This window comes from Cheilinus undulatus, linkage group 3 (assembly GCF_018320785.1).
Source record: "Cheilinus undulatus linkage group 3, ASM1832078v1, whole genome shotgun sequence".
NCBI lineage: Eukaryota > Metazoa > Chordata > Actinopteri > Labriformes > Labridae > Cheilinus > Cheilinus undulatus.
In genome coordinates, this window is record NC_054867.1 from 39,059,341 (window position 1) to 39,072,487 (window position 13,147).

Below are 13,147 nucleotides of genomic sequence, written 5' to 3' on the forward strand. Positions count from 1 at the left end.
AAAATTATTACTATAAGAAATGATATTAATATAGACGTGTAAAAATGACTATTGTTATTTATAGAGGGGAAGAAGTCTAAATTTTAAATTCTTCCTGCTCCTTTTCAAATATGTAATCTAATTCATCAAGTGTGCTTGTTTAGTTTCTTTTCTCTCTCTATGACTAATTTATTTATTCTGTATGCATCTTGCTGGCATTATATGATAATGTTTTTTTTATGTCCAAATAAATTTCACTGAGCTGAACTGAGCAGAATAAGACTTTGAAGGTCAAAGGTCACTAGACCTAACATCTTGTGAGCACAATATTTCAGTAATAAATAAGAACCTTTGTCAAATTTGGCACAAACCTACACTTTGTTTTTCCTGAGGGTGAACTGATGAGATTTGGAGGTTAAAAGTCACATACACCTTACATATTGCAATGTTGAAATTAGATAATGTAGCATCTTAGAAAGCATACCCTTTTGACCAATCAGAATTCACTGTCAGAGAATAGTACACCTAATGGAGGTGTATCCTACTCCTAACATTGACAATTAGTGACCAATAACAGTTTAAGGTACTTGAAATCAAAATAAAACAGTTTTGTTGTACTGGGGAAATGGCTTATGGAAAATTATTTAAAAGTTTTGGGTCACATCCACTGATAATCTGGATTTTAACATTAGAAAGACATAAAACTGACTGCCCCGTCTGTCTGTGTGGTAAACAGTAGTCTCCATGTTTCATTCTGACTTCCTGTCAACGTTTCACAGACAGCTTGGCTGCATTTGGCCCGGCTGAAGCTTAGGTGATTCTGTCTGTCACAACCACTCTAAATTCCTCCTCTAATCCAGCACCTTACTGTCAGGTACAACTCAATACTATGACCGACACACTTGATTTCTTTTCCCTGTGCTCAGCAGGAACACACTGTACCGTACAGCAGGACTGCCAGAGCCATGACTACTGTGGTAATGGGACTGAGACTCAAAACATAATTCAAAGGACAAACAAAGTCTTGAATTACAGCCATTATAGATGCTGATAGGATTACATTCAGTTAGAAAGGAAAGACTGAACTTTTGACTTGAGCGTGATCTTTATTCATTCATGCACTAAAGCAGCTTAAAAGAAGCTCAAGGTTAGGATACTGACAGTGCTGTTATCTAAATATCGTCACTTCATGTAATGCATGTTCTTAATGCTGCAAATATACTAATAGTGCAATATGAAGGTATTTTACAATTAATTTACTGCAAAGAAAAGTCATTAAAATGGCAACAGAGAAAGCTGCCCTTTCTGTATGGAAAATGAACATTCCAGGAGTATAACCTTAAAAAAATTGCAAGTAGAAGCTCAAAAATATGCCAGATCTTTGCATTTTTCTTCAAAAGAAGCAGATATGCTTTTTATAAAGATGAAGAATGTACTTTATTAATTCCTCACAGGGAAATTCAACTTCTACACTCTATTATTGAACACACAGGCTGAAACACACTGACAGACAGGATCCTATGGACGTGCATCCATACAGAGATGTTGTAGAGGCTGCTATGGCTTGTTATGGCTTGTGCCTTGCTCAAGGGCTTCTTAGCAGTACTCAGGGAGTGAACTGGCACATCACCAGTCAGAACCGGTGGCCCTCCGGTTCCCAACACAAGTCCTTGCAGACAGACCTACAGCTGCCTCTTTTAGGAGCCAAGTCTTTTCTATTTTCCTTATTTTGCTGTTATTATATTTTCATGCTTCTGTACTGAGTGATCTAAATCTCACTGCTTACACAATTACATACTGGCCTAACGTTTGAATGCAAAAAAGATGAGAAAAGGACAATGGAATAAAGTGTACACAACAGTAAGCCTTTAGATTTACTACACACTATTAACATTAAAAAAGACTTAGTAAAGCATGGGGGTGGCTTACTAAAGTCACCATCTATATTTTGTTACATGCAAGAATCTAAACATTATTAATCACTTTATAGGTAATCTATAAACTGAGCCATTGGGTTTTATTTATGCATTTGTTAAGCATCACAACAGTGGTGGACTCAGGATGTTTGGGGGACAGGGGCAAAAATAATAAAAAGGGCACCAGTGCAAAAAAATAAATATTTTGTATTGAAATACTAAGAAATCATGGTCAAGATTTAACTTTTTTATGGATTTATTGACAGTTTAACCATTTATTTGACAAAGATACAGAGGGGAGTATATCAATGGAAATAAACATAATACCAATGAACCTTACTTTATTGCTTAACTCTTGGATATGTGCCGTAAAGGAAACTTTGTAAAATTGAGTCTACTTAGGGGGCTGCAAAGAGAGTACTTTTGTATTAATTGTTCTCTTTTTTTTTCCACATAGAGAACAAACAGTATGGTTCTTTTTTTTTTTTTTTTGGTTCTTTGGCAAATTTTGTCTACTTACCTGTAACCCAAGAAGGCAATTTAGTAAACTGTGTCTGCTTAGAGGGCTTTGTCTTGATTTTGTCCAATAACAAGACACCAAATAGGGAACTTTACTTCCTGGCCACTGTTGGCGCCCTTGTAAAATTTATTCTACTTCGAGGGGCATCAAAGAGAGCATTTTTTCAAATTAAGTCTACTTACTGGGCAACAAATCTGGCTCTTTGGTAAAGTAAGTCTACCAAGAGGGCACTGAGAAAGACATGGTAAAATTTGGTCTACTTACTGGCTGCAAAATTAGGCTCTTTATTAAATTAATTCTACTTGCAGAGCATGATAAAAGGGTTCTTTGTCAAATTTTGTAAACTTACTATCACCCAAGAAGGCACTTTGTTAAATTTTGTCTATGTATATCTACTATCAAGGCCTCTAAAAGGGCCCTTAGGGGCATTTTTTTCAAACAGTAGGGCACCAAGGGGCCCACCCCTCCAAATCCACCAGTGCACTGTAACTCCACCCTGACCCTAATTGTACCCCTTGACTGATGCTCTACTAGTGTACAAATAAATCTTTTATAGGTGTGTTCATAAGGGACATATCAATGAGTTAATCATGCTTTATAGATGATGTTAATAGCAACAAATACATCACTAAAGCATCTGTAAGTGTTTTTAAAGACAAATAATAGTTCACATTTGTGGAGCATGGAGGTAGTTCGCCTGAATCTTGCCATTTTCACTCAACCAAAACAGTAGAGCTAGACAAGCCTCACCTGACTGTGCATGCATTACCGTCACTATTTCAGCCCTACAGCCTTTCTCAAGTTGTAAATTGGACTGGTGTGAGTGAAGCTGAAGGCAAATCTATTCACTCAGCCAACACTGCAGTCTCCAGATCAACAATTTAAAGTCATTCTTCAATGTTCCTGTCTTGTTTGTCTATGGCCAGCTCTGACAGGTGATGCTCTGAGGTCTTGATGGAAGAGATAAAAAAGAAATGCTGCAGAGGTGAACTGTTGTTTTCACTCTGAATTTACAATCACTGCCGGAGGTTGTTTGAAGGCACAGGAATCAGGACGATGACAGTCCTCTTTGTCTGCTCTAATGAAGTGCAGCCCCTCCAGCTACTGTTTTCCACGCTGTGTGTTTTCTGTTGTTTCTGCTGGAAGCTGCAGTCTCTGTGGCACTGATGTCACTAATTTTACAAGCCCTGTTTCTGTCAAATTCTGATTTAGCTACAGTGATGCCCCAAAGCTTAACATTCGCCCTAAGGATTTTCAAATGTGAAGAACTGCAGATCTTCCAGATTTTCATATTATGAGAAATTTAGTAAAAAAAAAATACACCTTTAGGTAAACAAAGGTACAAAAGCTCAACTTAAACTGAAAAATATTACTCATTCCGTGACCTGCTAAAGAATAATTACTGGTCTGTGTGGATCCTCTTGACTTAAGTATAGTTTTGTCTGTCATCTATGTAGAGAAAAGTTTATTTGTTGTGTTTATTTACAGTCTTGGTTATAACCAAGACCTGGTTATAATTCCTTGTCCCTCCATGAGTGAGGGTAAAAATGATTTTAGCTGTTTCCACTTTGCGCCCACTTGGTTCGACTCTCCTTCGTTCCTTGCTATGTTTCACTGGTTCAATCCCTGCCAGATTTCCCCCTTTATCACTGCAGCTCATTATACATGAACTGGGCTCTGCAGGGGAGGATCAAGGAAGAATAAGATCAGTCGATGCTGCATATGAAGAGCTCTGTGTGTACGTGTGAGAGACAGAGAGAGCCTGTGTGCCCATCCCTGCAGTGTCTCTAAAGAGAGGAGTGTTATCCAGCAGTGCAGAGCTGGAAACATTATGGAGCAATTAGCGGCACCGTGCTCCTTTTGATCGGCTTAATAATCATTCTTCTCACCTACTGTACCGCTGTCTGCAGTCTGCAGCTCCAGAGACACCATTGTAAGCTGAGAACATCATTTTTGGCTGCTATTTCCCCCTCCACGCCTTCTGTGTGTCTGTTTCTGTCTCTGTGGGTTTGTCATTTTGTCTCTGATCCAGGATGACGCCCACACAGTGCAGTGTCAGGTGTCGGTTTGAAACATCCGAGTCATTAACCCTGTTCTTGTTTACAATACAGAAAAATTATAATAGCTGTTTTTGACCTTTAATTATCTGAGTAAATGAGCACTTATGATTCTCTCCTGCACCACCATGCCTCCACACAGTCCTCCTGTTAATCAAGCAATCAAAGCTCCACTGAAGCATTGTGGGTCTGAAATCAAGGCCACCCATAAGGGGGTAAAGGGGAGAGCTTTCAGGGGCCCAGCCAAACAGCAAAATTTTTGGTCCGTTGCAAAGTTAATCTCTGCTGACCATATTTTATTTTTGACCTTAATAATAACCACTCTTACCAGAGCAACAAAAATGATTGTTACTGATGCAGTACAATAAAGCCTTACACAACTGTAACCCCTTTAATTAAAGCAGAATTACCTTTTTATCAGTAATGTTGACAATGTGGATGGGAAGACTGAACTAAAACAGTAGGAAGGTAATGTCAGACTTCATAGATAGGACATAATGAGGATAAACATCAGGATGCCAGAAAACAGAGCAGAAGAAACTGAGACAGCTTTAATGGGAAAAAATGAATGATTGTGAAAAGATACAGAAAATGGGTGATAAGTAGGGGGAAAAAACTGCAAAAATTAGTTAAGAGAAGCAATAAAAATGAGCAAGAGGTGGCAAAAAATAGCCAACAAGGGGGATAAGTTGCAAAAATGTTGCAAAATGGGCTACAAGCAGCAATAATTGGTTAAAAGTGGCAAAAGAGTGGTAATATGTGGGCAAAAATTAGTTAAAAGTGGCAAAAATGGGTTATAAAAGGGCAAAATGGAGTGACAAAAGGCATAAAAGTAGCTAAACATAGGCCAAAAATGGCAAAAATTGACGAAAAGGGGCTAAAATTGGCTAAAAGTGCCAAAAAAAGGTGGCATCAATGGGCAGAAAAGGGCAAAATGGGTAGAAAGTTGCAAAAAAGTTACAAATATGTGGTAATAAATGTGCAAAAATTTGTTAAAAGTGGCAAAAAAGTAGCAAAAATGGGTTAAAAGGGCAAAAATAGGTTAAACTTGCCAAATACTGTGGCATAAATGCACACATTTGAACAAAAAGCAGCCAAAATTGGTTAAAATGGGGAAAACAACTTGCACAATGGGTTTTAAAAGTGGTGAAATGGTTTAAAAAGTTACATGATTAAATTTCAGCATCAAAACCCAATAATAGCTCGACACTATTTCTATTAAAATGAAGTAACTGTTAGCCAATGCTACTGATCCAGCACACATACATTGATATCATCTATAAATCACAACTGAGGAGGGTCCATCTTTCGGGTTTGTCAGGGGCCCGGCCAACTCTGTGGGCAGCGCTGTCTAAAATGAAGCTAAAAGGCACCTTGACCAAGAAAGAGCTGAGTATTTTTCAGCCTTGTCTTGTTAGCACATGCACCAAATCAAAAACACACTTCAACTCTATGTGAAAAAACAACCTGTGACGTGTTTAGTCAGTAGAAAGTGGCCTTGAATGCAGACTCCTCGAGAAAACCAAATAAAGCTGGAATTTCAAGCTTCTGTTTCATTAAAGAGAAAACTTCATTCAAAATCCCACAGACATTTGAAATGACGTTGGAAAAAGGCCCTTCAGCAGTGATAAGAATGATTTTTTTTATGGAAAACAATCTAATAATGATGATTGTGTAATAGTTCTGGTTTAAAAGAGACATAATCCAAATCTATAATCCTCTGCAAGACAAACATGTCTCAGATAAGAGGCAAATCCTGGGTTCACTTAGATGTGCCTGTAACAACAGAGAGAAACCTACTCCAAGTTTAAAAGCAGAGATGTGGGCCAAAAGGTAAAGGCAGTAAATAAAGAAGATAAACAAGTGAGAGGGGGTGTCTTAGAAATGTTATAGCTCTGCAAAATAAACAAGTTAGTGGAAAGGTAGCCAATCAACATGATTGTTAACTTTCAATGGAGTTAAAAGGGAAGACTGTGCTCTAGAAGTAATTATCTGTTCAATCAATCACAAAGGGCTGTGTTCTGATTTCAGGCTTGGGATTCTCCTGGGAAAAAACTGCTTCAAATAGACAATTTAGCTTCTTCATAGAGACAAATTAAAGAAAGGCAAGCAGGAATAGGGTTCTCTACATACTTGGCTGACAGCTGTAATGTAGGTGGTAAACTTCTATTTGTTCTTTCAATCCATCTCAGATACAAGCTGCTAGCAAGGTTGACTGAAACTGAAGCCCAATTTGAAGGCTTCATCGTAGACCAACATCGGTCCATCGACAAATAATGTGGCATGAAATTAAGTCGGTGAGGAAGACTGTTTCATACTCATCCACATCTTGTTCATATCACTCCCTTCTTCCATTCCCTATCTCTTCCCGCTCTGGTGATCAGCTGATTTTGTGCGTTCACTCTCTTAAGTGATAACCTGATCAGATTCTGCCGCAACCTTACTTGACCAATCATCATGCACCTGTCATAAATCTGTCATCCTCTATTTCTCAGTCAGCCTGTTGTTTCAGTGTTGACACTGCAAGCCTCCTCCACCCCAGCCACCTCTATTCCAGTTCGTCAACATCTCCACCAGTGTCTAGACTCCATAGGGGGGTCATCCTATCCTGCTGTTGGCCACACTACCAATTCAAATTCATAAAGTCTTCATGTGTAGTCTAATCACTACAGACATAGCACATTTCTCTTTCATCAAAACTCATTAATTGAATAATTATTCAAGTCTCTCCTCCTGATTGAACTGGTGTCAGTAGCTTATGTGTATCTATTAGAAAATCAATTTACTGCTGACAGGCACTTGATAAGCGGTTTCCTTAACTGAAAAAAAAAAAAAAAATCAGTTTGTCCAACATGCAGTTTGCAAGATATGTTCCAGTGACATATCAGGAGGAGGGCCTTCAAGCAAAGATTTAAATTAGGACAAAATCTCTGAATTCTGCATCTACATTAATCCCTCTCTTCTAAGTCAGTTGACATCCTGTTTGGATACAGATACAGATGACTTTTCATTTGTCCGCTGTGAGGTTTTTTTTTCTTTTTACTAAAAATAGACTTCAAGGAATAGTGGTAGACTAATTTTACATCACACTGGTGAGAGAGGTCTGTCTGCAGACAGTAGCTCTCGGGCACCCCCCTCACACTATGTTACAGTAAGACGTTGCATCTGTCAGGGCGGAAATACACAAGAGCAGGGAAATCAATCAAAATTTAGATTAAATCACAATATGTCCTACTGCAATTTTCAAATCCCAAAAGGTGTAATATTTCTATGACCTGAAATGTGTTTTAAATACCAGTTTAGTACAATTGTTGATTACTCTACACATCATCCAAACATTCAAGTACCATTTTTTTTCCAGAATAATTAGCCAAAAATCCTACTTTACTTGTTTTTGTATGTTTGACTTAAAATCCCTTCAGTACAATTCATACTGAATTTATAATGAGTTAAATAAATCACAGTTAGACACTGTTTTTCCAGATTATTCTGTCTTGGTTTAATTGGCCAATTATTGTGTTTATTATAATACAAAAATGATTTATTAAACTTTTTTGTTGAGAAATACATTGGATGCAATATTAGGGCAGAAATGCTATTGGATTATTTTCCCAAATCATTTAGCCCTAAAGTCCTCTCTAAACATAAAGAAAAAATGAATAAATAAAAACAAAAACCTGACCTGCAAAACCTGATTTCATAAAAGTCAAGTAAAAGTCTGCTTACAGGAAAAAAGCTTGTCCTCCCTGAAAACATTTTGACATATTGCAAATGTAGCTTATGTAGCTCTGTTAGCTGGTTAAGCTACATATGTATGAGAGCTACATGGCTAAAGCTCACGAAGCTAATGGATATATACAGTGCTTAACAAATTTATTAGACCACCCTAACCATAGTAAGGTTTATGCCACAGCTGCCCTAAATTAACAGCATTGGTAATTACCAAAATCATTTTGTATGTTTCTGCAATGGTTAATACATCAATATGTAGAAGCTCTTTAACCTAAATGATATTTTTAATGCTAAAATATAATTATTCTTGTTATCCATTAATTTTCAAATTCACTGATTTACAAAAAACCCCGAAAAATAGTAAAGCACATTAATATTTCTTGATTAATATGTCAAATTATAGTTATTTACTTGCATTCGTTTAAGTGCTTGAATGTTATGCTTGATTAATTTCTGACTTCTCAGAGAAGCCCAGTGAGCCGGCTCAAATTTGGGTGAATTCAGTTTGAAATTCCTCATTCCTGTTCAAAATGGTAAAACGTGGAGAGCTCACTGAAAATGAAAGAGTCTGCATTAAAGCACTTCATGATGCTGGATGGTCTTTGAGACAAATATGACAGGTGGTCTAATAAATTTGTTAAGCACTGTATATATACTTACAAAGCTATGAAGCTAATGTTAGCAATGTAAGCTTCATAGCTACATTATCTATAAAGCTACATTAGCTTTAGCTACTTATGCTAAATCTTACACTGCTAAAGCTTACTTAGCCACACTGGCTTACATAGTAACCTTCGCCAAGGAGGTTATGTGATCAGCAGGGTTTGTTTAGTTAGTTAGTTTGTTTGTTAGCAACATAACTCAAAAAGTTATGGACAGATTTTGATTAAATTTTCAGGACATGTCAGAAATGGCATAAGGAAGAACTGATTAGATTTTGGGAGTGATCCAGATCACCATCTGGATCCAGGAATTTTTTAAAGGATTCTTTACTATTGGGAGACAGGGCTAATGGCGAAGGTCTGCGCTCTCTGAGTGCTTTTCTAGTTACAATAGCATCGTAGCTGGGTAGCTTTGTTTGCTTTAGCTTGAGCTAACAAAGCTACAGAAAACCACTGTTCATGTATTTAATTCTAAAACAGGTCTGTACATAATATACCCCCGGGTTAGACCTCTGACCTTTTCTCTGTTTCATTTATTAAATGTTTTTTAGTCTGTAATGTTTGCAATGTAATTATTTCATGAATGTGACTGCCACACTTTGTTTATGAAAAAGCGGTCTGCAGCAAGACTGTCTTCACTGTGGCTGCACAAAAATAAGTATGCACTACTTATGAACATTAATTGATCGCAATTAGTGCATAAATTCTCACAGCCCAAACTGAAATACATCAAATCTCACAGTGATTTGCATGGTGATGCAACAACCAACAAAATGTGAACTAAGCCAACCTTCTCCGTTTTTATGTCTGAAAACATGACAGGTCACCTTCAAGGTTGCCAGCTGGCATGTTATGCTCTGTGAATGTGATTATAAAATCAAAAGAGAAAAGAAACAAAGAAAAGAGATGTCAGCATTGTTTGAGTTTCATGTCAGATGATTCATAACTTCTATCTTCTTAAGTTTGAGCAGCAGCCTGCCAAGAAAGGATCTGGCATTGACTGGCATTGATCACTTCATCTTACACCACCAGAGAGAAAACATTTATTTCTTCCCAAAATGTTGAGCTTTTCCTTTTCAACAATTCCCATTTCAAGAGCAAATCTTGGCATTCATACTTCAGTATTTAACTCAAAGCCCCCGCAGCCACAGATTTCACTGCTTTGTTGCCAACTGTGTGCTAACACGTCTGCCTGAAGATGCAACTGTTTACTCCAAAACAAAAACAAAACATTGACAGGAGCTTATGCTGAGAGGGTTTAGTGTGATTCAACTCAAGTGTAAATAAAGCTGTGTGTCAAGCTGATGCTCTTTGTCAGTCTTTTTCTGTATCACACAAACAAAGACAGAAATGCAAACACCTCTGAAACACAGCAGGAGTTCCCCCTGATATGCATTTAGGAGTCTGTCATGGATGATCTCTCTTGAACTCTTTCTAGGTCACATCACAGAGACAAACTTACACTTCAGCTGCCTTTAGTGAAACAGTAAAAAAATATATCCTATCTGCAGAGAATAGTGAACGTCTCAGAGCTCCCAAAGTGTCAATCTTAAAACTGTGCAGGACGCTGAGTGCTTTCCTGGGGTCACAAACTGTCTGCCGTCTTCCTGAATTGTGTAGCTGGCGTGCTTTTTAAGGCAGCAGGAATCTACACACACTATAATTCCTCAGATAATGTTACAAAACTTCTGTACGTCAAGGATTAAAGGGCAAAGGAGGGAAAATCCAACTGGTGTACCACAGTGTACAGACTTGATTAAGCTCTGTGTTTTATCCTCTCTAATACAAACTGCATTACAAACAAGTCTGGCTAGTTAGCTTACTATGTAGGCTACTACTGATTCCCAGCGGAAAATCAGGCAGCACTTCATTGAGAAATTATGTTTGGTAACAGGATTACTTTTAACAAAAAAACTTAGCCCAGTCTGTCAATCTTTTGCATCTTTACCTCCTCGGCTGTGAAGCAGGTCTCGAGTGCTATACCAGTTTAAACTAACATTAGCGGCTAGTTCAGGCCTGCGTTCAGCACCTTCAAACAAAGTAACCCATGTTAGCACTACTAGCATAAAAATTGATTGTATTCATCCCAACAGGTCATTTTATTTTTTAACTGTAATCATGTTAAGACTAATAATTAGCTTAGCAGTCATTTAGCATCTTGTTGAAAAAAGATCTATTCCTCATTTTGCTCAATACCAATTAAGCTAGTGCTAACTATTTAGCTCATGTTTCAGGAGCAATGACGTTTCTATATTACCAGTCTTCTAAATGAAAAATCAACTAGTGATTATGACTTAGCATTATATAGCAACCATTAACAGCTTTTTTTCAGCCAATGATACTATAAATGTGACTAAGCGTTAGCTTTAGCTAGCTGGCTACTTGGCTAAAAGCTGCATGCAGCATTTGTTAAGATGAAATAATAGCGCTATAAAAAGGCTTTCTTTCTTATCCTCATATTAATTACAGGACATTTTTTTCAGTTTTATTTTCAAAAAAGATTTCATTGACCATTTTGAATGGTGACATATTCCCCCACAGTGTAGCTAAGACTGGGGTAAGCATTTTTTATGGCACTTTAGAGATTTTGTAAGTTTAGTAGGCAAAAAAAAAAGTCTCCATTATGATTAGCTTGCAAATGAGCTTGTTTTTGTCCTCTGAGCTATTTTTTTGTTATCTCACTTTTGAAAACAAGTTACTTACAGGGTGCACCATGTGGTTCCGGAAGTAAAAGTCCCATTAATTTTCTTTATGGCAGATTTGATTATTAGCCATACTATAAGATGTGTCCAAGTTAGACTTACGACAAGCTACCTGAGTGCGAAACTACAGTGTATGCTCCTGTAGAAGACAAACATTCGTTTTAAAAAATACTACAATACCCACAATCCTTGAGTGTCACAGCTACGCTTCTTGTCACCATGGAAATTCCTGCTAAGCCTATGAACAAAGGCTGTTTACTGTTGATGAAGACATTACATGCCGCAGTCTGAAGAAATAAATATGCAAACTATGATATATTACAACGTTGTAATTTCAAATGTAAACACTACAATAAGGATAAGCTTTGATAAAAGGTATCGGTTTGGTTTTAAATCTTGAAAAACTGTCCTAAACAATGAAAGAAATCAATCGCAAGGGATTGTGGGACATAAATCTCCTTTGTCCTAGTAAATAAATATGTATCGTGCTTTCGCCTTTTCTCAGTTTTTGAATGACATTTTTGCACCAAATCAAATGTTTTATCGTCTTCAGGTAGCTTGATAGTTGGACCTGAATTCAAAGCATTATAATAAAGAGTTTACAAAACATCTGTGGGGGATATGAATAGTGACCTTCACTTCTGGAATTTTATAGGAACTTTCAAAATATTCATGGAGAAATAGGTGTCATTTTTGGTTGTCTTATAAGCTTGTAACAGCTTTATTATACTTTAATGGCATACATGAGTTTTTATTTTTACTGTGAAATTTATCACTGCTAAAATTCATTTAGTTATTTCATATTTGTGGAATTTTTTTGGCTTTCTGTTGGAATTCTAAGGAAAAACAAATAGTATGAATCATGGCATATATACTCAAAGCATATTTTAGTTTATAGCTATTGGGCATAAAAACTCAAAGCAACAGCTTTCAAATGAGAACAAAAATAATGCTTTAGATGTGAAGCCTGCTGTTGCCATGAATTATTTGAATATCAGGACCTATTTTAAAGTTTTCAGAGTATTTCTGAATAGTTTAGCTGTCACTGCTGTCGTATTAAGCTGCATTAGTGACAGTGGGGTTCACATGCAGTTCTTTTCAGGGTGAATTTTGTTCTCCTGCTTTTGTATCATTCAAATGTGACTCAGGAACATTTTGTGCAAGAATTGTGGAAACTAATGGTAAAATAATAGAGGAACAAGTTTGAGCTGTCATGATATGGAATGAAGTAGATACAGAACATTTTCCACAATGGAATAATTTTTTTACATGGAGAAGCAAATTTATCTCATTTATTCAATCTGTCTGCAGACACTGTGAGACTGATGACTTCCCAAACTTGTTCCAGGCAAAACTGAAACTTTTGTTCTTATCAGCTGAGAGAAACAGACTTAATATTCTGTTCCCTTTGCTCCAGTTCTGCAGTCATGTTATCGCTTTAAAAATTTAAACTCTACCTCTGTTTGCCATGGCCGTCTCAATGATGTCCAGTGTCGGATCGTCTTCACACAAGTCATAGGGCATGTTCCCGTCAGAGTTGACTGCCAGTAAATCTGCACCGCTGAGGGAGACAAGCAGA

The 13,147-nt window shown here is 37.1% G+C and overlaps 1 protein-coding gene across 5 annotated transcripts in view; it reads right to left on the bottom strand.

Annotated features, from left to right (window-relative positions):
• ppp1r16b (protein phosphatase 1, regulatory subunit 16B) overlaps positions 1–13,147 on the bottom strand; it is a 172,435-nt gene that overhangs the window by 23,299 nt on the left and 135,989 nt on the right. For all 5 annotated transcript variants that reach the window (XM_041780060.1, XM_041780054.1, XM_041780045.1 and 2 more), the window contains exon 5: positions 13,026–13,129. In XM_041780060.1, the coding sequence (XP_041635994.1) occupies positions 13,026–13,129 (104 nt within the window). The remainder of the gene's footprint in view (positions 1–13,025; positions 13,130–13,147) is intronic.